At 34.9% G+C, this 27,586-nt stretch overlaps 1 protein-coding gene across 1 annotated transcript in view; it reads right to left on the reverse strand.

Moving 5' to 3' along the window:
- The window catches only part of HCN1 (hyperpolarization activated cyclic nucleotide gated potassium channel 1), a 382,573-nt gene that overhangs the window by 39,985 nt on the left and 315,002 nt on the right, over positions 1 to 27,586 (reverse strand). Inside the window, exon 6 of the mRNA XM_057540919.1 lies at positions 8,514 to 8,754. Coding sequence (XP_057396902.1) covers positions 8,514 to 8,754 — 241 coding nt within the window. The remainder of the gene's footprint in view (positions 1 to 8,513; positions 8,755 to 27,586) is intronic.

Raw genomic sequence — 27,586 nt, forward strand, 5'->3', positions numbered from 1 at the left:
AATTGGAGACTTCAACACCCTTCTTTTACTAATTAGTAGATCAAGCTGCTGAAAATCAGCAAGGATGTAGTTGGCCTGAATGACACCATCAGTGAAACTGATCTAATTGACATTTATAGAATGCTCCATCCAGTAACAGCAGAATATATATTCTCTTTAAGTTCACATGGAATATTCATCAACATTCTGAGCTATAAAATTTATAATTTAGCAAATATAAAATAATGGGAATCATATAAAATAAATTCTCAGGTCACAGTAGAATTAAACTAGAAATTAACAATAGCAAAATAATTGGAAAATTCCCAAATGTTTAGAACACTTTAATAGAATACAGGTTAGGGGAAAAGTCTCAATAGAAATTAAACAAATATTTTAAACTAAAGAAAATTAAAATATGGCATTGAATTTGTAGGAGACAGGAAGAGCAATGCTTAAAGAAAATTTTATAGCATATAGCATTAAATATGTATATATTATGAAGAAAGATATTAAATCCATGATCTAAGCTTCCACCTTAGCAAAGTAGGGAAAGAAGAGCAATTTAAGCCTAAAGCAAAGAATAAGGAAATTAGAGCAGAAATCAATAAAATTGAAAACACAAAACAATTCAGAAAATCAATAAAAGCAAAATCTAGTTCTTTAAAAGGGTTTAAAATTTTTTCTAGGAAAGCTAGCTAAGAATAAAAGAGAACACACCAATTATCAACATAATAAATGAAAGAGTAATCATCACTACTGATCCTGGGAACATTAAAAAGGATAATTAAGGAATACTGCAAACAACTTTACTCCTAAAATTTGATAATTCAGATTAAATGGAGCAATTCCTGGAAAGTACAAACTAACAAAATTCACACAATGAGAAATAGATAACCTAAATAACCTCATATCTATTTTTAAAATTGAAAAAAATAATTAATAACCTTGCAGAAATTAAATCACCAGATGCAGATGTTTTCACCAGTACATTCTACCAAATATTTAAGGAAGCAATGATACCAATTCTCCATGACTTTTTCTAGAAAATAGAAGCAGAGGGAACACTTTCTTATCCCATTCTCTTAGATGAGAATTATCCTAAAGCAAAAATCCATAAAAATACATTACAGGAAAGAAAAAGTACACAGCACTATCTCTCAGGAACACAGACATAAAAACTGTGATCAAAAATTTAGAAAATTTAATCCAATTATTTTTGCCTACTTTAATACATTTTTATACATTAAAATTATTTCAGGTGTGCAAGGCTAGTTCAATATTCAAAATCAAATTCAATCAATGTAACATACCACATCAATAGGCTAAAAAAGAAAAACCATATGATATCAGAAATGGCACAGAAAAAAATGATAAATATACAAAATCCATTCATGACTAAAAAAAAAAAAGCTCTCAGAAAAGTAGTAATAGGGGAGAACTTCCTCAATTTGAAAAGGAATAGCTATAGAAAAAAAACAACACTTTCAAATAGCATCATACCTAATAGTGAGAAAGTAGATGCTTTACTCCAAAATCAAGGGGAAAAAATTCTCTAGGAAGACTAAGGATCAGGGCAAAAATCTTCTCTATTTCCACTCCAGTATAATGTAGTACTGTAAGTCCTCTCCAGTAAAATAAGAAAATAAAATAAAAGGTACATAGATTGGAAATGAAGAAATAAAACTCTATTTGTAGATGACATGATTGTAAAAGAAAATTTCAAATAATTGACCAAAAAAACTCCTATAACTAAAAGCAAGTATAGGAAAGTCACTGCATAAAAAGTTAATACACAACTAAATTTCCTATATTACAGTGATTAACTATTGAAATATAAACAATTTTCAAAACTAATACCATACTGTATGATTCTAATTATATGACATTTTAGACAAGAAAAAACTCTTGAGATAGTAAACAGATGAGTGGTTGCCATGAGTTTGGTAGTAGGGGAAGGTTGAATAGCTAATAAATAGGGGATTTTTTGAGGGTGATGAAACTATTCTGTATGATATTGTAATGGTGAATACAAGACAGTAAGCATTTTTCAAAACCTGTAAAACCTTACAACACGAAAAAGTAAATCTGATGGTATGGAAATTAAAAAAGAAATAATTTAGGTAGTCATGAGTTCTCAGGATGGAATGCAGAATGTAACAAAAGAATATAAATATATTACAAACATATGAAACAACCTCAGTGAAGGAGGTGGGGGAATAAGATGCTGACCTAAGTATCTTTGCAAATGAATGAAGAGGCAAAAGGAACTGTACATAAGACCTGTACTCTAGTTGATAAAGTTATTTCCTATGGATGTACTGGTTAACAATTCTAAAACCACTATACATCTATACTAGAACTGAACAATTAAGTAACTGGATGGTGGATTGTGGGAACCTGATTTCTTAATTCTGAGGGGTGTACTACAGATAAACAAGGAAAGGAGGCTAGAATAATCTATGTGGTAATGCATTGGAGTTGGAAATATCAGTATGAACTCATATTTAGCTTAATTTAGAATCAGATGGCTACACATAAAATATATATATATATATATACACACACACATGATAAATATATATATATATATATATATATATATATATGGTAGTATGTACATATGTATCACTTTGATTTGTCAGCTGACAGACCTGGAAGAAATAATAACTCAGTAGTAATGAGTGCACCTAGTGTCCAGATCATGGTTTCTAAAACCATTCTCCAATGAAAGGAACCAAGGACCCTTGGAAAAATGGCTGATTCTAAGACTGAGTAAGGAAATATACAAGATGAGCCTGGAGCATCATCTAGTGCTAGAAACTAAGAAAAATCTCAAAACAAAACAAACAAAAAACCCAAATCCATAATAATGGGGTATTTCAGAGGGACACAGGGGCCAATTGAAAGAGGTCCAAATGGCCAAAGCTGAAAAAATTTGAGCAAAACAATAAAGTAGTACTGGATTATAACCCAAATTACAAAATAAATATCCTGGTGTTCATACTGATATAAAAAAGGGCTGAATAAATAAATAAATGCAAGGGAGTAAATAAATTGCCTGTTTAGAAAAATTTCAAATAATTTATGTACACACTCTGCCCTTTTGCAGCATTACTCCTCAATTCTTAGTCATGAACTGTGCAGACTGGCTACTTTCCAAACAGCAGAGTATGGAATGGGAGGGAAAAAAAGAGTAACTTTACAGTGGAGAAGTCTGACAAACACCACCTCAATCTAGGTGATCAAGGTCAACATCAATAGTGGAAAGACATATTGATCGTATATACCACGGATATAATGTGAAGAGAAAGGCACTTTATGTCTAGGCTCTTGCTCATAGACAAGATCAAACTTACCCCAATCTAATCATGAGAAAATCACCTGGCAAATCCCAAATGAGAAACGTTCTATAAGATAACTTACCAGGACTCCTCAAAACCGTCGTGTTCATCAAAACCAAATAAAATCTCAGTAACTTTAAAAACTGAGAGCAAACTAGAGGACATTACTGCCAAATGTAACGAGGTATTGTAGATGGGATACTGACAGAAAAAAGACATTGAGTAAAAGCCAAGAAAATCTGAATAAGGTGTATGCTTTATTAAGTATTTATTAATAATACTGTAACAACATTGGTTCATTAATTGTGACAACTGTATTATAGTAATGGAAAATAATAACAGGGAAACTGGGTGTTGGATACATAGGAATTCCCTGTATAATCGTTGCAATAATTTTGTAAATCTAAAATTATTCTAAAATTAAAAGTTAAGTCTATTGAAAATAAAAAATAAAAATTATATGTACAAACACATAATTTGAAAATTATTTGGAATCTTCTGGGGATTTTTGTTTTTTTACATGCTGATGTTTGGATCTCAACTTTACTCAATTTCATCAGAAACTCTAGGGTGCAATTTTGGCTCAGGCATCAGTTTTTTTTAAAGCTTTTCAGTGTTATGAACAATGGATTTAGATGAACTGAACAATTACTCATAAAGAAGTAGAAAACCTGATAATTCTAATGCCTATAGACGACAGAATCAGACACAAGTGGTTTTACTTGTGAAACCTAATAAACCTTCACATAACAGGTAATGCCTAGATTATTTCAACTTCCTTAAAAAAGAGAATATATTTCCTCTAAGATCAGGAACAACATATTATTCAACATAGTTTTGCAAGTCCTAGCCATGGCAATCAGAGAAGAAAAAGAAATAAAAGGAATACAAATTGGAAAAGAAGTAAAACTGTCACTGTTTGCAGAAGACATGATACTATACACAGAGAATCCTAAAGATAACACCAGAAAACTACTAGAGCTAATCAATGAATCTGGTAAAATTGCAGGATACAAAATTAATGCATAGAAATTTCTTGCATTCCTATACACTAATGATGAAAAATCTGGAAGAGAAATTAAGGAAACACTCCCATTTACCATTGCAACAAAAAGAATAAAATACCTAGGAATAAACCTACCTAGGGATACAAAAGACCTGTATGCAGAAAACTGTAAGACACTGATGAAAGAAATTAGAGATGATACAAACAGATGGAGAGATATACCATGTTCTTGGTTTGGAAGAATCAATATTGTGAAAATGACTATACTACCCAAAGCAATCTACAGGTTCAATGCAATCCCTATCAAATTACCAATGGCATTTTTTACGGAACTAGAACATTTTTTAAAAAGTTTTCTTGCTCTCTCTAAGAAGTGAGGAAAACCTTACATCCAAAGTCATCTAGGTAGGGGATCACAAAAATAACCACTATAACAACAAAATTACAGACCAATCTCACTTACAGATAGAGATGCTACAATGTGTTAAAGAAAGAATACATTATGACAAAGTAGTTTTTAATCTCCCAAACGATCTTATGGTTCAACACAAGGACATTCACTAATGAAACTGACTTTACTAATAGTTTAATCCATATAAATCCAGAGAAGCACATGTTCCAGTCTTTGTCATATTAGCAAATATAATTGTCTAGTAATTAAAGCTCCTTTGAATTCAAAAAAAACACATGCCAAATGTAGAAATATATTCTTAATGCATAATAACAACTTTCAGAAATTCCTTTCTAAACTTTTTTGTATTTGTCATACCTCCATTAATTGCCTCAAAAACCTTTTCCCCAAAACTACCTTCCCACAAAGCTGGACTATACTTTTATTTCTTACTATCAGCTTTTATTTATTTCCATCAGCTTTCAATTTTTTTTTTCTTCATTCAAACACTAATTCTCTGTGCTTTCTAAAGTAGACTTTTTAAAGTTCTTAGCTTTTCCTAATTTTCTCTTTTTTTTCTTAGCATAATCTGCACAAAAATGTAATAGGCTGATGAGGCAATGCAGAATCATGACAAGGAAGAAGAGGAAAGATGAAAACTTCAAAATTATCCTTAGCAAATGAGGAGAAAGTCAAAGAAGCTAATTATTTTGAGCTGATATGTTTACTCAGCTGCAATAGATTAATGGATAAGAACCTTATGGTCATTTTGATAAATTTCAAAAAAGCATTTGATAAAATTAAAACCTTTCCCAATAAATTTTTTCAGCTGTTACTGAAGAAATCTTCTTAAACTCAGTGTGTTATTGTTGTTACTATTATTATTATTTTAAAATCAAAATGAATTTATTGCTTGGTTCTCAATTCTTATTAATTTGATTTGAATACTTTCTTTCTATCATTAACCAATTTTTAGCGGATCAGATATACTGGTTGTTTATTCTCTAATGAACAAACAAATAAGATATTATCTCTAGTCTGGATTTATTGAATCAGAATCTCTGATGGGTGAAGCCTGAATTTAAACAGCTTCTCTGGTGATTCTGATGCACACATTGTTTGCCATCTAATATCAGAAGGAAGACAGGTAACTAACTACAGTGTTAATTTCAATATGAGATCGACTGAGACCAGGACCCTGGAAAGCTGTGAGAAGCAATGGAGACACAGGGCTGGGAGCCATTAATTCTGACTGAGAAGCCAGAAGGCATACTATAAAGTCTGTGAAGAATGAATACAAAGTAATAAGAACCATTTCTTCTCACTCATGAGAAGAAAAAGAGTTTCACTTGAATTCCTCTTGTAGGATAAACCTGCAAATATTTGAAGGCAGATTTCCTGCCTTTTTTCTAAAGAAAACATTTCAGTTTCTGGCTATTGAGTAATATTTAACTATTAAGCTTGCCAATGCCTGACACTGTGGTATTAATCACTGTCTTTCATGTTGTAACAGAACTGGCACTAAGAAACATGAATAGTTGTTCCCCATCACTTCCTCTAACTTGTTCTAACAAGTTAAAATAGTAATAAAAATGTAGTGAAACTAAATAAAATATAGAAGAAACAGGGGAAACATTTTTACAATTTTGCAGTGTACAAAACCCAGTTAAGAAACACAAACTCTCTAATGCCTTAATGCAAAGGAGAGAGATTCAGATGAAATCAGCAATAATGAAGAACAGAATGATGAAAGAAAGTTAAAAAAGTAGTAACAGTTTTGGAGAAAATAGTTACAGCATATCAAAAATACATTAAGGATGTTTCTGTAAATTGGTTTTAAAAAGACAAACAACACATTAGAAAAATATGCAAAAATAGAAACAGAAAAATAAAATACAAATGATCCATATCTATGAAGAAATGCCTCAACATCACCATTAATAGTGGAAGTGCAAACTAAATATTAAGGGGATGCCAATTTTACTTATTAAGAGGATAAAAGTAAAGATCAATGAGCAAAGCCATGTAGAAATGGGCAGTCTCATCAAAGAAATAATTTGATGTCTATTTCAATTTGAACATATGCATAGTCTTTGACCCAGTAATTCAACACATAGGCAAGTTTTGTACATTTGCACAAATATAAATATATATCTTATTAGAGTAAAAAGTTGGAAACAATTCAAATTGTCAGAATTTTTAGCAAGGCAAATTGCCACTTGTGATGGTTAATTTTATGTGACAACTTGACTGGCCATGGGGTGCCCAGAAAAATATTATTTGGGGTTTGTCTGTGAGGGTATTCCTAGGTATTGGTATTTGAATCAGTGGACTCAGTAAAGTAGATTGGCCTTTCCAGGGTATGTAACCTCCAAATCCACTGGGGGTCTGAATAGAAAAAAAAGGAGGAAGGAGAAATATTTTTTTCCTGTCTCACTGCTTGAGCTAACGTCTCATATTATCTTCTGCCCTCAGATTGGATTTACACTGTTGGTTCTCAGGCTTTTGGAATCAGACTGAATTAAACGACCAGTTTTCCTGTTCTTCAGTTTCAGATGGCAGATCATAACATTTGTCAACCTCCATATTCACGAGTCAATTTCTCACAATAAATCTCCTTTTGTGTATATATATCCTGTTGGTTTTGTTTCTCTAGAGAACACTAATACACCACTCAACTAGAAGCTATATTTCCCAGCCTTCCTTATACCTAGAGGTACTTTTGTAACTGAATTCTGGCCAATCAGATGTGAATAGCAGTGATGTTGGCCATTCTGGGCACACATCTAAAGAGAAACTGCTCACTCTTCGCTTCCTCTGTCCCCTCCTCCCCATACTGTGGTCCATATTGTGGAGAGAAACCAATTCCTCTCGTATAAATGAGGAAAACACTCTAGAGGATGGCAGACCAGCAAAATAAATGAAATCCGGGTACCTAAAAACTGTCTTGGGGAGCGCCATCTAACCCTCCTGGGACTTTTGTGTGAGAGAAAAATATACTTTTGATCTGTTTAAGCCACTGTTATTTGGTTCCAGTTTAAGAGGATGAAAGGATACTCTAACTAATACAGTAGTAAATGCACATGCACTGAATGTGTGACACTGAAATGTGAAAACATACCACTTATCAGTGAAAAACTGTTGCCTGCCATATCAGTAAACAAAGGATTTGCAGCCATCGAGCCATCACATTACAGCCGCTCACATTATGGTGAGCTCTGAGGGAACTCAGGATAGGAAAAGGATGCCTGCCACCTAGCAGTCAACTGCTGCAGCCACCCTAGATGGTGCACCCTGAGGAGACTCAGGATGAGAAAGCACAGGATACTGGCTCCAGACAGCTGAGGTGCACATCAAAGGCATAATTTCAGTGAGCCCAGACTCTTGCATTTTCCCATACATAGAAAAGCACTAAATTCCTTAACTTGAGATATCTGGTTTTCTTTAATTAACAGTAATCTTTCAATGTTCCTACTACCTGGTCTTTGTTACAAAAACTCCTATATATACTGGCTACTCCCTTACCTCTTTGGAGCAGTCTCTCAGAGCTAACTGTGATGCTGTGTCCTGGACTTAAGTCCTCAGTTTTGTCTGCCAAATCAAACATGATTCTCAACTTTTAGGTTGTGCATTTTTTTCAGTTGACACACTATAGACACTTTTATCAGAATTCAAATACAAGTCCATATTCAAACCCAAAAAATCAACATTCTGACGTCTCCAAAACTCTGATAAAGATAAATATTGTGAGCAAATTAGATTTCATCTCAGTTACATTTTCTTTTTTACTAACCTCCAAAGTAAGAGCCATCCGTCAGCTTCATTTCTTTACTGGATTTTGTGATGACACCAGCAACACCGTGTTGAATGAAATACATTTTTTTACCCACAGCTCCTTCTCGTATGATATAATCTCCAGGTTGAAACACCTCAAATCTCAACTTGCTCAGCATGGCAGTCACAAAATTAGGATCCGCATTAGCAAAAAGAGGCATTGTAGCCACTAGTTTTCGGCAGTTGAAGTTGACTATCTCCTAAAGATGGCAAGAGTAAACAAATATTAAGAGAGAGATTAATCATATCAGGAAGAAAAACATGTGCTGAAATTAAAATCTATACATAACACTGCAATTTAAATTAAGAACCAACAATACATAAATTCTAATAATCTATGTATCTCTTCAAAACCAGGGATCATGTTTTATTATTGTGTTGAAATGTTGTATTCCCAGCACATAGAGTAGTATAGGCATATATTAGACATCAATAAATATGACTTAAATATATACAAGTTTACCTTTTATAACTTCCCATTCATTTATTATTCTTTATATAAAATTAGAACGAAAATGTGGAGAGTTTTAGTCTCCCTTTTATCTGTTTTTATGAAGAAAAGAAGCCAGATCACTTCCTATTAGCCACGATGTTACCACTTCTGTGGTCCACTGTGTTAAACAATCTAATTTGTACCTACTGACTAAAGTTCTGAAACCGGGGCCCAGCTGCCAACAAAATGCCAACAGTATTTTGATGTTTTTTCTTAATGTCATTCACATTAAAGCAAGGAGACTTGATGTTGTTCACATTACACAAAAGACACTCTAACTATAACCTCTAATTATAAATTCAATCCGTTTCTGGGTTAGATCAGAAAATTACTCTTTCCAAACCTCCTGGGTTTCCATTGGAAGTTTTGGACTGGACAGAGGTCATATTTTCCTTTTCCTAAATTGTTTGTTTGTTTTATTTCTGGGATCAGGCCAACTCTAAATTAGGAGATTTATATGTTTGATTTCATTCTGTGGATTCTAGTCCAGATTAGACACAGTGCTATCACTATGAACCAAAACAGGGATATGGGACCAACCAATTTTAATCCTGAAAGTTAGATACAGAACAGAATAAACAATGGGAATCTAAATTTTACCACAATGCCATTTCTCAGAAATATCTTCTCCAATGAGCCCCTAAAAGAACAGGGTGGGGTCTGAATTTGTGAACTTGCTTAAGAGACACAGAAAATGAAGTCACCTCTGCTAAGAGATGGGAAAAGGGCAAAAAGATTCAGAGGTATTAAAAGAGTCTGAGATCTGAATTCCTGCTTTGGTAATACAAACTTCTAGATTCCAAGACTGGGAAAGGAAGTTTCCTCAATCTTCCTCATAAAATAATCTGATATTATTCTAGGATAGTTAAAAAAATTCCAGCTGATGCAGAGGGCACAGAATTTTGGGTCCAACATGGAAAAGAAGGTGTTTCATCCTCAGCAATATGTTGTGAGTACAGCAGAGCAAAGAAGTATCTCTAACAGTGGAGTTTCATGGAGACTGGTAAAATATTTAAAAATCAGCAGCGATAACCAGCAAGTGAACATAACAACAAAAAGAAGAGAAGGATATAACATATGGTACTTCTTGCAGCATCATCCAAGCCCTACAATGCACAGTTGACCCGATGGGTAGCTATATCTAGGGCAATCTGTGGTCAATTTTAACTGGTGCTGAAGAGCTGTGGTGGGAGTGGGGGACTACAGTAAGTGCTCAATAAATATGCATACATGTATGAGTAGACCGAAGGAAGGAAAAAAGAAGAAAAGAAGGAAGGAAGGGGGCAAAAAGGAAAAGAAGGAAGATGGAATTTTGGCATTGGAAAAAAAGTGTTCACAAAGCCTAGTTTATATTCCTGTTGGGAAGTGGCTATTTAAATCTCTTAGAATGCTCTCTCAAGCCAATACGTTGAGAAACAAGTCTTACATGTAATATAAAAATGTGTTTTTTACTATTCAAAATACTTCCATATAAAAACCACATGAAGATAAAAGGTGAACCATTCAAGGTATCCAAGGTAAGCACATGAGTTAAAAGAAGACAGAAATATGTCATTAAGATGATCAGATTTGTTGTTTCAAAGTTAATGATTTCATGTGTAAAATGACATAGAAGGATCCTGCGTAGGAAATTGAAAATAAATCATGTTGCAGAGAAAACAAGAGTTTTCAAACAAAAATAATAAAATAATCTTTTCATCTATGTTCTTTGATTTGAACTATACAAGTTTTTCTCTTCATTGTTTTCTTACCTTTTATTTTAGAAAATAATTTTACAACCAATTAAACTGTTTTTATTTATATGAACAATTCTTTTTCTATGATGCATCACATATCCAGGTGCACCTTGGAACTGCCTTGATTATATCACTGCGAAGATAATTTCGTATTATTGTTAACTTGAAGGAATCCATTCATTTTTTTCTGTCTCTGTGGAACTTTTACATCCACTTGAATACTTTCTGATTTAAACTGTAAATTCTAACAAATATTTGACAGAAAAAGATGTGATGGGACAGAAAGTTATTTGCATTTAAAGGCTCTCCCTCTTCCCATGAAATCTGCTTGCTTTGAGGGTGTATAGTTTAATGGAAACAATCAAGTGAGCCTAGAAGTTAAGCAAAACTTTTAAAAGCTCTTCTCCATCAATCACATTTCTTTATAGCACATTTTCTTAGGGAGAACATATTTAGTTAAGTTATTAATATCTCTTTATTAGTAAAACAAGACTTTTAAAGCTCTTCCTCCATCAATCCCAGGTCCTATAGCACACTGACTTAAATAAAACACACAGTTAAGTTATTAATATCTCTACTCTCCATCCAGATTCTTTATGGCAGTTGCTATAATGAGCTTTTTTAGCGATACGTCTGGCCTGAGTTAGGAGTATTGTCTATATGAAATAAATTGAGGAATGTTCACTCCCTAAGGGAATCAGACACGTGACTCTGACCTTAATAATAAAGTACTCCCAATTACCAGGTTTACTTCATAACTTAAAAATAGACAGTTATTTCTCTCCTGAAGCATCTTATCATACCAGAAAGTATGGCAGTGTTAGAAAACAAATAAGCAAACAAGCAAAAACACCAACAAAAAACCCTCACAATGAAAAGGATATTTCAAAGAGGCCAACTGAAAGAGCTACCCGACTAGTGTTGTAACAATTGGAGTAACAAAACAAGTAATGTAATATTGGCTTAACCCCAAAGCATAAGATAAATATGAGCCTATACTTTTATAAATAAATGATTGAGTAAATTAAAAAGTAGGGGAGGGCTTCCCTGGTGGCGCAGTGGTTGAGAATCTGCCTGCTAATGCAGGGAACACGGGTTCGAGCCCTGGTCTGGGAAGATCCCACATGCTGCGGAGCGACTAGGCCCGTGAGCCACAATTGCTGAGCCTGTGTGTCTGGAGCCTGTGGTCTGCAACAAGAGAGGCCGCGATAGTGAGAGGCCCGCGCACCGCGATGAAGAGCGGACCCCGCTTGCCACAACTAGAGAAAGCCCTCGCACAGAAACGAAGACCCAACACAGCCATAAATAAAATAAATAAATAAATTTTAAAAAACTAAAAAAAATTTTTTAAAAAAAAGTAGGGGAAAACAGACAAATCTCCTATTCAAATTCCAAATAAATCAACTTTTACCTACTAAAAACAGCATAATACAACAATAAAACAACAACAAAGAAGAACCCTGCGTTTGATCTTACTTTGACATAATGTCAGTTTATTTAAGATGTGAAATTCTTTTTCAGCAGTCCTTCCCATGATTTTGCTAAAGTACGACAGGATTATTCACATTCATTGTTCGGTCACAGTGCAGAGAGTATCTCTGTAAACTATAACATAGATATAGTAAAGTACACAAATCTTAAACATACACAGATCTTATGTGAGTTTTTCAAATATGTGAACCCATATAACCTCCCGGATCCACATACAGAACAGATTTCAGAAGGCTTCCTTTTTTCCTTTCCAATCAAGCCCAGAGGTTCTAGCTCTTCTGACTTCTATCACTATACGCAGTTTCACTTGTACTTGAAATTCCCATAAGTGGCACCACACGCTGCAGAGTCTTCTGAGTCTTGCTTCTTTTGCTCATCATTATGTCAGTATGATCCATCCATGCTGTTGTGTGGTGGCAGTTCTTTCTTTTTATATTTCAGGCTGTATTTCATTTTAGGACTCTACCACGGTTTATTTCTCCATTCTACTCTTCTTGACATTTGGTTTGTTTCCAGTTTTAGGCTAATAAAATAAGCCTGTTATGAATATTCTTGAAGTGCCTTATGCACTGATTTCTCTTGCATATTTACCTTATGTTGGAATTGCTGGGTAATAGGATAAGCATATATTTAACGTTGGGAGATACTGCCAAAATTTTTCTAAAATAATTGTATTATTTTTCTCATACACCAGCAGTATATAAAGTTCCAATTGTTCTACATCCTTGGAAATTTTTGATGCTATCACTCTTTTTTTAATTTTAGCCATTAGTAGATATGTAGAGATACCTTACTAAAATTTTTTTTCTCATTGTGGTTTTATTTTACATTCCCCCAATGATTAATGTTGTTATGCACATTTTCATAGGCTTATTGGTCAGATGAATATTCTGTTTGGTGAAGTGTCCAGTCAATAGTTTTCCCTGCTTTTTCTATTGAAGGAGTCCTTTTTATATTCTTGACATGAGCTCTTTGTTGGGATATGCATTGCAAATATATTCTCCTCATCTGTGGCTTGCCTTTTCACTCTCAATGGTATCTTTTATTGTTATTGTTTTGCTGGTAATTTGATTTCTAGTTTGTTTAACTTTATGACAATAAGAAAAAAATGGGATTTGATATATTTAAATTGCTTCAAGAAGGATTTGTTTTAACCATAAATCTGTGCTTTGGAATCATGCATATTCTGAAACCCTGGGAAATTTTAAGCAACATCTTCTTTGTTATTAAAAAGAATAGCAATATTTTAACGTTCCTTCTAGCACTACAATTCTTTATTGATAACTTAAGTTTCATTGTGGAAAGTTCCACTTTGTGAAACATTTAGTTCTCTTCCGTTCTACATTATTTTATTCCACACAGTATAGTTCTAAAAAGTTTTAAGCGTGGTCACTATAAATATAATTATCATCATTACAATAATGAATCATAATCTTAACAAAACAGAGCTGCTGTTACATTGCTAAATTCCTACACCCAACACACTCTGTGTATTTTTAGACTCTGCGGAGCACGCAAGCGCTTCCTTCTAAGAACTTAAATCAGACATTCAAATGGCATCCAATGTTCAGACTTCCATGTTAACTTCAGAAACAAGTAAACACATATAGTCAAATCTATATCAAATGACACTTTATGACCTAGAACATCTTATAAAACGGTGCTGCTGATGTTGTCCTAGTTTTTTTTCAGTTCTGTAGCCTGGGGTAGTTAGAATCAAAACAGAGTCACTGGATATGCTAGGGATTTCTTTAAGGCAGAAATAATTTTAAGAATGAACACAATAAAAATGAGGCAATATTTATTGAATTCTTGTTGGTTCCAGGTATTGCTTTAAATAAAGCTCTACAGGTATTAATTTATTTTATCCTCACAAAATCCTATGCCTTAGGTATTATTACTACCCCACTTTATGGAAGATATTGAGTAATATGCCAAAGACCACACACTTGCAAGAAGAACTATGGTTTGTTGGCCCAACTCCCTAACGTAGGGTTTTGACGGATTCTAAGAAGTCATCTTAACTTTGCACATATCTAAAATCACTACAAACCTGAAGATTCTGATGTTAACCATAAATTTGTTCTTTCAAACTTTACACATTTTCAGAACCTGACATGTGAGGTGGCAAACTGATAGCTACACACTTGGCTGTTTTAATTTCCCCACAGCAATTATTTTTAGAGATCTGAATATTACGGTCTTTACATTGGCATCCATGCTCCAGGTTGCCACAGTTTTTAAAACGTGCTACTTCATACAATTAGGCTATCTGACTGGCTTCATAGATCAGTAGCATCTGAGATCTTTGAACCGTAAAGCAAGGGAATGCAAGAAGAGAAAGAGAGACCAGTATTTGATGTTGTTGTTTGTGCGGGTATGTCTTATGTTACGGGGACAGGGTCAATGTGTGCCCTTTACTTCTCCCTTTTAAGAAATGTTTCTTCAATGATATCTCTGCTTCTCCCTGCATAGCCCCCAAAGAACATTGTAATTTAATTTGACAAGTTAAAGATGGCATGTGAAAGGAAAAAGAAAGGGAACAAGATTTAGTGAGCAGCCATTTTAAGCAGGTACTTCACATATGTCTCACTTATTCCTGGAGGAGAATAACCAAAGAATAAACTTGAATTTGGTTTTATTTCCCCACGTATACAAAAGAATGAAGATAGTGGAGCTTAGAGAGAGGAAATACATTGCCCAAGCCTCAGAGCTTGAATACATCTAGAGAAACTCATCATTCTATTTGACTTCCAAACCATTGCTCATTCAACCCTACCATGGGACCTCCCTATTACCTGGGTCAAAGTCACAAAAACTTAGCACTAAAATTAACCTATGCCCTTATGTTTTGCAATTCCTTGTGCTTTGGAATGAAAATAAAGTCACTTTTGGTATTTCATAAATTTTTAAATCTAAAACTTTCCCCATTTCAGACAAATATCTATTTACCTTTTTGCTTCAATACATTTCTAAGAATATTTACATTTTTAACTAATTCGAATGCCACATTTTATGCAGTGTATGTATTTTCAGGGCAGATTATTACATGGTAATATATTTACTGTTATGGAATTCTTCAAAAACACAAAATTCTAGTTAAAAAATATATAAAAAGGATCTTGGTTGTGTTTATTATATGTGACCCAATTGCTATGAAAATATATCTGCTTGAACAATAATTAGTCAAACATTATTTTGAAAACTAAGATGAAAGCTTTTATTTTGAAAACTAAAAACTAGTTTCAAAAAAACTAATTATTTTGAAAACTAAACTAAACTATGTACTAATTTAATTTTATCTTCAATTATCAACCTTCATTTATATGTCTGGTAAATAAGAAGCATTTCCTCTGTACCAGAAATTAGGTAAGACGTAACTATGGAAGAAAACAAGTGAGATCTTGAAGCATAACTAAATGATCTGGAGTGATATTGATAAATAAGCTTCCTAGTCAACATGAACTCAGTTCCTCAAACAACCCCATGACAAATGATGAAGGGAGATAACGGGGTATTGGTGGCTGAATTTATACAACAGTTAATAAGAAAGTAAGCATTGTAAACCTGGGGCCTAAAGACACTTAACAAGGGTGTTAGGCTTCAGGTGGCTGTCCTGAACCTGTTGCAGTTTTGTGTGAACAGGTGTACACTGTGTTAGTGTCTTATGTGAGACAGATGGAGCTTTCACAGGATTTTCAAAGGAGCCATTATCAGCAAGAGGGTAAGTACCGCTGGTCTTAATGTAGTACAATGACTGTGATGATGCTGATAGCTAATATTTATTGAATGCTTTGTGGTTTTGCCTTTAATTATAACAACAACCCAATGAAATAGCTATATTATTAACGCAGCAGTATAGATGAGCCAAAGCAGTTTCAAAGAGGTTGTCATGTCGCAAAAATCACAGAGCAGGTAGGAAGTGAGCCCAATACTTAAAAGTATATAGTCTGTTCCTAGGACAACATTGTTTAACATGGCAGCCATTAGCCACATGGAGTTATTGACCACTAGTAAACCTTTAATTGATTTAATTTTAACCATTTAGGTTTAAAGTTAAAAGCTGATAATTCAGTTATTAGAAAATGTTAAACTGGAAAAACTTGCATAGGTGAATATACTTTTCAACTGTAAATTTTATGAAATCTATATACAGATCAAGCAGTTCTAAAAAAAATTAACATTCCAGTCTAAATGTTCTGTCAGAATAGCCTTTGTCAAAAAGTCTACAGATAATAAATACTGCAGAGGGTGTGGAGAAAAAGGAACCCTCCTACACTGTTGGTGGGAATGTAAATTGGTACAGCCACTATGGAGAACAGTATGAAGGTTCCTTAAAAAACTAAAAATAGAGCTACCATATGATCCAGCAATCCCACTCCTGGGCATATATCTGGAGAAAACTATAATTCGAAAAGACACATGCACCTCAGTGTTCATTGCAGCACTATTTTACAATAGCCAAGATATGGAAGCAACCTAGATGTCCATCGACAGATTAACTGATAAAGAAGATGCAGTGTATATATACACACACACACACACACACACACACATACATAATGAAATATACATATTTATATTTATAAATATGTATATATTTATATACATAAATATAAATATGTATATTTATATTTATAAATATTTATATTTATATTTACATATTATATTTATATTTCATTATACATAATGAAATCTACATATACACACACACATATATATATATACATAATGAAATGGGAAAGGAAGGGGAAGGGATAAACTAGGAGTTTGGGATTAACATAACACACTACTATATATAAAATAGATGATCAACAAGCTCCTACTGTATAGCACACGGAACTATACTCAGTATTATGTAGTAATCTATAAAGGAAAAGAATCTGAAAAAGAATATATACATCTATATATTTATATATGTATAACTGAACAACTGTGCTGTACACCTGAAATGATCACAACATTGTAAAGTAACTATACTTCAATTAAAAAATACACCAGATTCTTAAGACTTAATATAAAAAAATGAATGTAAACTATCTCATTAATGATGTTTTTATATTGATTACATGTTGAAATTATAATACGTTGAATATATTTAGTTAAAATTTATCATACTTAATTTCACATATTTTTTTATTTTTAAAATGTAACTAGAAAATTTAAAATTACACATGCAATGTGATTCACATTGCATTTATACTGGACCAAGAACACTGCTGCAAAAGAAACATGATGTAATATGTGAGGGGATATGGAAAGTAGAATGCAGTTCTGGATTTTTAAAAAATCTTCATGTTAAATATATTATTTATTGAAGAATCCAACAAAATAAACATAAGGTATAATTTTTTGATATTTATTTATACTTTGAAGAGAGAGGTGAAACAGAATGTGAAACTTTCATAGAAGACTAAAATGAGGTTTAGTTTGACTCTTGGAAAGATTAGATTTAGATCCTAAGACTTCTAAGAAGAGTAGATCAATATCTGGAAATTGCAACCAGTTTTTTAAGTAACCTCACTGAAAAGCTCTAAGGAAGTCATCTGCAATCATTACCTTTAAGACCACTACATGAAGTTTGTGAGGCAATAAATAAATAAAATAAAAAACATCCATATAGGCTTCTGAACAGTCCTTAGTGTCCTAGGAGAGGGCACGTCCAACTCCTAGGAGAGGGAGTGTCCAACACAGAGCGGGCTGCATAGAAAATGCGCAGAGTGTGGTAAAGTTTGGCTCTGTGGGTATGATGTAGAACGATTCTTGGGAAATAACAGAACATACTTAGGATTAGACTGTGGGACCTCACCCTTATCATGGCTCTCAGGATGACAGTGTCAATAAGGGGGAAAAAAATGGTTTTGATGACTTGCCAAAGATGGCATTCTCCTCCCTGGATGTATTTATGATATTTTTCTAAGATACAGTTTGCCAGGCTCCCATCCAGATTCAGAGAATCTGAATCTAAATCTTCAGGGGATATGAAAAAAATCTCTGTTTTTAAAAACACATTTCAAGTCATAAGCAGTCAGATGTGGAAACCATGGTTCCTAAAATAAAGAAGTATCTGAAAGTTTACATCTAGTTGAGGAAGGAACATATATATGTATATATTCAGTATAAGATAATGGTAAAAAAATAAAATAAACATGGGTTAGACTCTCTCTCTCTCTCCAGTGTGTGAGAGTGTGTGTGTGTGTGTGTGTGTGTATCTGGGCTCAGTCCCTGATACCAAAACTAATTGACTCAGGGCCTGTAGAAAGTGACTCATACTCTTCAAATCTTAATCTTTTTGCCTGTAAAATGGAGATAACACTAGCAACTCTATCATAGATAATTGTGATGATTAAATTAAATAACACAAGGAAAGCATTTAAGTTCACTAAATGTTATCTATTATTTACCATTATAACTACAGTTGTATTATAAACCAATATCTGTTAAAATCAAATGAATGGTAAAGACTATATATTCAGGGGGGAGGGGCAAGATGGTGGAAGAGTAAGACACGGAGATCACCTTCCTTCCCACAGATACAGTAGAAACACATCTACACGTGGAACTGCTCCTACAGAACACCCACTGAACACTGGCAGAAGACATCAGACCTCCCAAAAGGCAAGAAAATCCCCACGTACTTGGGTAGCGCAAAAGAAAAAAGAAATAACAGAGACAAAAGAATAGGGACAGGACCTGCACCAGTGGGAGGGAGCTGTGAAGGAGGAAAGTTTTCCACACATTAGGAAGCCCCTTCGCGGGCAGAGACTGCGGGTGGCAGAAGGGGTAAGCTTCAGAGCCACGGAGGAGAGCGCAGCCACAGGGGTGCGGAGGGCAAAGTGGAGAGATTCCCGCACGGAGGATCAGTGCCGAGCAGCACTCACCAGCCCGAGAGGCTTGTCTGCTCAGCAGCCAGGGTGGGCGGGGGCTGGGAGCTGAGGCTCAGGCTTCCGTGCTAGCCGGGAGGGAGTCCGGGAAAAAGTCTGCAGCTGCCGAAGAGGCAAGAGACTTTTTCTTGCCTCTTTGTTTCGCGGCGCGCAAGGAGAGGGGATTCAGAGCGCCGCCTAAACGAACTCCAGAGACGGGCACGAGCCGCGGATATCAGCGCAGACCCCAGAGACGGGCGCGAGCTGTGGTTATCAGCGCGGACCCAGAGAAGGGCAGGAGACCCTAAGGCTGCTGCTGCCGCCACCAAGAAGCCTGTGTGCGAGCACAGGTCACTCTCCACACCACCCCTCCCGGGAGCCTGTGCAGCTCGCCACTGCCAGGGTCCCGTGATCCAGGGACAACTTCGCCGGGAGAACACACGGCGCGCCTCAGGCTGCTGCAACTTCACGCCGGCCTCTGCCGCTGCAGGCTCGCCCCGCCTCCTCTGTACCCCTCCCTCCCCCTGGCCTGAGTGAGCCAGAGCCCCCGAAGCAGCTGTTCCTTTAACCCTGTTCTGTCTGGGCAGGGAACAGACGCCCTCAGGCGACCTACATGAAGAGGCGGGTCCAAATCCAAAGCTGAACCCCGGGAGCTGTAGGAACAAAGAAGAGAAAGGGAAATCTCTCCCAGCAGCCTCAGAAGTAGCGGATTAAAGCTCCACAAACAACTTGATGTGCCTACATCTGTTGAATACCTGAATAGACAACGAATCATCCCAAATTCAAGAGGTGGACTTTGGGAGCAGGATATATTAATTTTTCCCCTTTTCCTTTTTTTCTGAGTGTATATGTGTATGCTTCTGGGTGAGATTTTGTCTGTATAGCTTTGCTTTCACCATTAGTCCTAGGGTTAGGTCCGTCCGTGTTTTTTTTTTTTTTTTTTTTTTACTTAAAAGAATTTTTTTTTCCTAATAAATGTTTTCTTAATAATTTTTTCCTTATTTTCTATTTTTAGAAATTAAAAAAAAATTTAATAAGTTTTTTCATATTTTTTATTTTAAAAAATTAAAAAATTTTTTTCTTAGTAAATTTGTTCTTAATAATTTTTTTCTTATTTTTTACTATAAAAAAATTAATAAATCTATTTTTAAAAATTAAAAAATTTTTTTTTCTGAATACATTTATTCTTAATGTTTTTCTTATTTTTTATTATAATAGCTTTATTTTATTTTATTTTAACCTCTTTCTTTCTTTCTTTCTATTTTTTTCTCCCTTTTATTCTGAGCCGTGTGGATGAAAGGCTCTTGGTGCTCCAGCCAGGCATCAGGGCTGTGCCTCTGAGGTGGGAGAGCCAACTTCAGGACACTGGTCCACAAGAGACCTCCCAGCTCCACATAATACCAAACAGCGAAAATCTCTCAGAGATCTCCATCTCAACATCAAGACCCAGCTTCACTCAACGACCAGCAAGCTACAGTGCTGGACACCCTATGCCAAACAACTAGCAAAACAGGAACACAGCCCCATCCATTAGCAGAGAGGCTGCCTAAAATCATAATAAGGCCACAGACACCCCAAAATACACCACCAGACGTGGATGTGCCCACCAGAAACACAAGATCCAACCTCATCCACCAGAACACAGGCACTAGTCCCCTCCACCAGGAAGCCTACACAACCCACTGAACCAACCTTAGCCACTGGGGACAGATACCAAAAACAACAGGAACTACGAACCTGCAGCCTGTGAAAAGGAGACCCCAAACACAGTAAGATAAGCAAAATGAGAAGACAAAAAACCACACAGCAGGTGAAGGAGCAGGGTCAAAACACACCAGACCTAACAAATGAAGAGGAAATAGGCAGTCTACCTGAAAAAGAATTCAGAATAATGATAGTAAAGATGATCCAAAATCTTGGAAATAGAATAGACAAAATGCAAGAAACATTTAACAAGGATGTAGAAGAACTAAAGAGGAACCAAGCAACGATGAAAAACACAATAAATGAAATTAAAAATACTCTAGACGGGATCAATAGCAGAATAACTGAGGCAGAAGAAAGGATAAGTGACCTGGAAGATAAAATAGTGGAAATAACTACTGCAGAGCAGAATAAAGAAAAAAGAATGAAAAGAACTGAGGACAGTCTCAGAGACCTCTGGGACAACATTAAATGCACCAACATTCGAATTATAGGGGTCCCAGAAGAAGAAGAGAAAAAGAAAGGGAATGAGAAAATATTTGAAGAGATTATAGTTGAAAACTTCCCTAATATGGGAAAGGAAATAGTTAATCAAGTCCTGGAAGCACAGAGAGTCCCATACAGGATAAATCCAAGGAGAAACACACCAAGACACATATTAATCAAACTATCAAAAATTAAATATAAAGAAAACATATTAAAAGCAGCAAGGGAAAAACAACAAATAACACACAAGGGAATCCCCATAAGGTTAACAGCTGATCTTTCAGCAGAAACTCTGCAAGCCAGAAGGGAGTGGCAGGATATACTTAAAGTCATGAAGGAGAAGAACCTACAATCAAGGTTACTCTACCCAGCAAGATTCTCATTCAGATTTGATGGAGAAATTAAAACCTTTACAGACAAGCAAAAGCTGAGAGAGTTCAGCACCACCAAACCAGCTTTACAACAAATGCTAAAGGAACTTCTCCAGGCAAGAAACACAAGAGAAGGAAAACACCTTCAATAACAAACACAAAACATTTAAGAAAATGGGAATAGGAACATACATATCGATTATTACCTTAAATGTAAATGGATTAAATGCTCCCACCAAAAGACACAGACTGGCTGAATGGATACAAAAGCAAGACCCATATATATGTTGTCTACAAGAGACCCACTTCAGACCTAGAGACACATACAGACTGAAAGTGAGGGGATGGAAAAAGATATTCCATGCAAATGGAAATCAAAAGAAAGCTGGAGTAGCAATTCTCATATCAGACAAAATAGACTTTAAAATAAAGACTATTACAAGAGACAAAGAAGGACACTATATAATGATCAAGGGATCAATCCAAGAGGAAGGTATAACAATTGTAAATATTTATGCACCCAACATAGGAGCACCTCAATACATAAGGCAAATACTAACAGCCATAAAAGGGGAAATCGACAGTAACACAATCATAGTAGGGGACTTTAACACCCCACTTTCACCAATGGACATATCATCCAAAATGAAAATAAATAAGGAAACACAAGCTTTAAATGATACATTAAACAAGACGGACTTAATTGATATTTATAGGACATTCCACAAAAAACAACAGAATACACATTTTTCTCAAGTGCTCATGGAACATTCTCCAGGATAGATCATATCTTGGGTCACAAATCAAGCCTTGGTAAATTTAAGAAAATTGAAATCGTATCAAGTATCTTTTCCGACCACAACGCTATGAGACTAGATATCAATTACAGGAAAAGATCTGTAAAAAATACAAACACATGGAGGCTACACAATACACTACTTAATAACGAAGTGATCACTGAAGAAATCAAAGGGGAAATCAAAAAATACCTAGAAACAAATGACAATGGAGACACGACGACCCAAAACCTATGGGATGCAGCAAAAGCAGTGCTAAGAGGGAAGTTTATAGCAATACAAGCCTACATCAAGAAACAGGAAACATCTCGAATAAACAACCTAACCTTGCACCTAAAGCAATTAGAGAAAGAAGAGCAAAAAAACCCCAAAGCTAGCAGAAGGAAAGAAATCATAAAGATCAGATCAGAAATAAATGAAAAAGAAATGAAGGAAACAATAGCAAAAATCAATGAAACTAAAAGCTGGTTCTTCGAGAAGATAAGCAAAATTGATAAACCATTAGCCAGACTCATCAAGAGAAAAAGGGAGAAGACTCAAATCAATAGAATTAGAAATGAAAAAGGAGAAGTAACCACTGACACTGCAGAAATACAAAAGATCATCAGAGATTACTACAAGCAACTCTATGCCAATAAAATGGACAACCTGGAAGAAATGGACAGATTCTTAGAAATGCACAACCTACCGAGACTGAACCAGGAAGAAATAGAAAATATGAACAGACCAATCACAAGCACTGAAATTGAAACTGTGATTAAAAACCTTCCAACAAACAAAAGCCCAGGACCAGATGGCTTCACAGGCGAATTCTATCAAACATTTAGAGAAGAGCTAACACCTATCCTTCTCAAACTCTTCCAAAATATTGCAGAGGGAGGAACACTCCCCAACTCATTCTACGAGGCCACCATCACCCTGATACCAAAACCAGACAAAGATGTCACAAAGAAAGAAAACTACAGGCCAATATCACTGATGAACATAGATGCAAAAATCCTCAACAAAATACTAGCAAACAGAATCCAACAGCACATTAAAAGGATCATACACCACGATCAAGTGGGATTTATCCCAGGGATGCAAGGATTCTTCAATATACGCAAATCAATCAACGTGATACATCATATTAACAAATTGAAGGAGAAAAACCATATGATCATCTCAATAGATGCAGAGAAAGCTTTCGACAAAATTCAACACCCATTTATGATAAAAGCCCTGCAGAAAGTAGGCATAGAGGGAACTTTCCTCAACATAATAAAGGCCATATATGACAAACCCACAGCCAACATTGTCCTCAATGGTGAAAAACTGAAACCATTTCCACTAAGATCAGGAACAAGACAAGGTTGCCCACTCTCACCACTATTATTCAACATAGTTTTGGAAGTGTTAGCCACAGCAATCAGAGAAGAAAAAGAAATAAAAGGAATCCAAATTGGAAAAGAAGAAGTAAAGCTGTCACTGTTTGCAGATGACATGATACTATACATAGAGAATCCTAAAACTGCCACCAGAAAACTGCTAGAGCTAATCAATGAATTTGGTAAAGTAGCAGGATACAAAATTAATGCACAGAAATCTCTTGCATTCCTATATACTAATGATGAAAAATCTGAAAGTGAAATTAAGAAAACACTCCCGTTTACCATTGCAACAAAAAGAATAAAATATCTAGGAATAAACCTACCTAAGGAGACAAAAGACCTGTATGCAGAAAATTATAGGACACTGATGAAAGAAATTAAAGATGATACAAATAGATGGAGAGATATACCACGTTCTTGGATTGGAAGAATCGACATTGTGAAAATGACTCTACTACCCAAAGCAATCTACAGATTCAATGCAATCCCTATCAAACTACCACTGGCATTTTTCACAGAACTAGAACAAAAAGTTGCACAATTTGTATGGAGACATAAAAGACCCCGAATAGCCAAAGCAATCTTGAGAACGAAAAATGGAGCTGGAGGAATCAGGCTCCCTGACTTCAGACTATATTACAAAGCTACAGTAATCAAGACAGTTTGGTACTGGCACAAAAACAGAAATATAGATCAATGGAACAGGATAGAAAGCCCAGAGATAAACCCAGGGATAAAGGAGGCAAGCATATACAGTGGAGAAAAGACAGCCTCTTCAATAAGTGGTGCTGGGAAAACTGGACAGGTACATGTAAAAGTATGAAATTAGAACACTCCCTGAAACCATACACAAAAATAAACTCAAAATGTATTAAAGACCTAAGTGTAAAGCCAGACACTATCAAACTCTTAGAGGAAAACATAGGCAGAACACTCTATGACATAAATCACAGCAAGATCCTTTTTGACCCAGCTCCTAGAGAAATGGAAATAAAAACAAAAATAAACAAATGGGACCTAATGAAACTTAAAAGCTTTTGCACAGCAATGGAAACCATAAACAAGACCAAAAGACAACCCTCAGAATGGGAGAAAATATTTGCAAATGAAGCAACTGACAAAGGATTAATCTCCAAGATTTACAAGCAGCTCATGCAGCTCAATAACAAAAAAACAAACAACTCAATCCAAAAATGGGCAGAAGATCTAAATAGACATTTCTCCAAAGAAGATATACAGATGGCCAACAGACACATGAAAGAATGCTCAACATCATTAATCATTAGAGAAATGCAAATCAAAACCACAATGAGGTATCATCTCACACCGGTCAGAATGGCCATCATCAAAAAATCTACAAACAATAAATGCTGGAGAGGGTGTGGAGAAAAGGGAACACTCTTGCACTGTTGGTGGGAATGTAAATTGATACAGCCACTATGGAGAACAGTATGGAGGTTCCTTAAAAAACTAAAAATAGAACTACCATACGACCCAGCAATCCCACTACTGGGCATATACCCTGAGAAAACCATAATTCAAAAAGAGTCATGTACCAAAATGTTCATTGCAGCTCTATTTACAATAGCCAGGACATGGAAGCAACCTAAGTGTCCATCATCAGATGAATGGATAAAGAAGATGTGGCACATATATACAATGGAATATTACTCAGCCATAAAAAGAAATGAAATGGAGGTATTTGTAATGAGGTGGATGGAGTTAGAGTCTGTCATACAGAGTGAAGTAAGTTAGAAAGAGAAAAACAAATACAGTATGCTAACACATATATATGGAATCTAAGGAAAAAAAAAAAAAAGGTCATGAAGAACCTAGTGGCAAGATGGGAATAAAGACACAGACCTACCAAAGAATGGACTTGAGGATATGGGGAGGGGGAGGGGTGAGATGTGACAGGGTGAGAGAGTGTCATGGACATATATACACTACCAAATGTAAAATAGATAGCTAGTGGGAAGCAGCCGCATAGCACAGGGAGATCAGCTCGGTGCTTTGTGACCGCCTGGGGGGATGGGATGGGGAGGGTGGGAGGGAGGGAGATGCGGGAGGGAGGAGATATGGGAACGTGTGTATATGTGTAGCTGATTCACTTTGTTATAAAGCAGAAACTAACACACCATTGTGAAGCAATTATACTTCAATAAAGATGTTTAAAAAAAAAAAGACTATATATTCTACAAAATTTCAAAGAAACAAGACTTCAGGGTAATTTGGTAAGAAAATATTAGGTCAGATTTTTAAAAAAGGCTGAGTGGGGAACTGGTTATTAAAGCCCAAAGTCAAGGTAGGTGCAGGGGTTCAGAAGATAAAAATGACAAGACAGTGTTAGGGCATAGTCAGTGAAATTCCCTTTTGGCCAAACTCAAGGAAAAAAATATAGGATTCTTATAATGAAACTGCCCTAATGATAAAATAAATTTGGAAGGTGAATTGTAAATTAAATACACATTCTATTTTTTAAAAGGAAGCACATGGGGGAAATTAAAAAAAAAATTCCCTCAGCATTTCCAACTGGCTTATATTGATCTGGTGGTTTGTCTTCTAACTTGCAAGATAGTTGCATGTATCAGTACATTAGCCCATACAAATCTTAACGCTTGAAAATGTTTTAAACATTTTTCCAAACATTGACTAACAACTTAGGTACCTGCTTCAATTTCTTAAACTCAAAGCATTTCCCTTGATTTCTGTGTCCCCATTAGGGAGAATTTATGTTGAGCTGTTTCTCTAGTTGGGATAATCTGTCCTATATTTTTAAAGAAAACGTTTAACTCTCTTTATAACTCCTAAGTAATTTGAATATAAAAAATTATGCAATAAAATTCAAAAGTAAGAAATACTTACTTTTAATATTTATTTTGGGGAAGTTAAAGGAGTTAGAGATAAGATAGTGAAGACTGATGAATTAATATAGTGTGCCTCAATTTTAGTTTATTGTAGTTTTCCATCTCATTAAAGAAGAAAGAGTAATCAATTTTTGTATTCACAAATTGTATTTTTAAAAATCTTTAAAAACAAAATGAATATACACACATCCCTCAAAATATATAAAAGAAAAAAATCTCTACAGTTTCATCACCTTAATGAAAGTAATTTAATATATTTATGTATTCTTTTAATATAATTTCTTATTCACCTTAACATAGTTGTAATCATAATATACATTCAATATTTGTTTCTTTTCCCCCCACATTTATAACATAAAATATTTCCTATTTTGATATATGATCCTCATTGCCATTCTTTTTAATGGCCACACAATATTCCATCTTGTGTTAATCATAGTTATATTAAGAAAAATCCAATAGAGATAGAGAGAAAAATAGTCTGCAATGGCCTCTTAAATATTGGCAAGCTTTAATATTTTTTGCGATTTCTTATTTTGAAACTCAGCTATAGCATTAATTGCTAGATTCATAGTCTCTTCAAATTATGAGTTAAAAGGTAATTAGCCTAAAATCTCTGCATATACAAATGGCAAATTATCATTAAGTGGCTTAAGTGAAATCTGCCTGCTTGTAAAGGACAGACCAGAACAGGATGGATTTTGAGAGATACAGATTCAAAAATTTAAATGTTTTCTGTAGTTACAGCTATCACATCCATCTAATTTGGTTTTCAGATATTAAATCACATTTAAACTTTACAATATGAATGCAAATGAAGCTTGAAATTAATTTGGTCTTATCATACTCCTACT

Source organism: Balaenoptera acutorostrata, chromosome 2, assembly GCF_949987535.1.
Source record: "Balaenoptera acutorostrata chromosome 2, mBalAcu1.1, whole genome shotgun sequence".
NCBI classification, from domain to species: Eukaryota; Metazoa; Chordata; class Mammalia; order Artiodactyla; family Balaenopteridae; genus Balaenoptera; species Balaenoptera acutorostrata.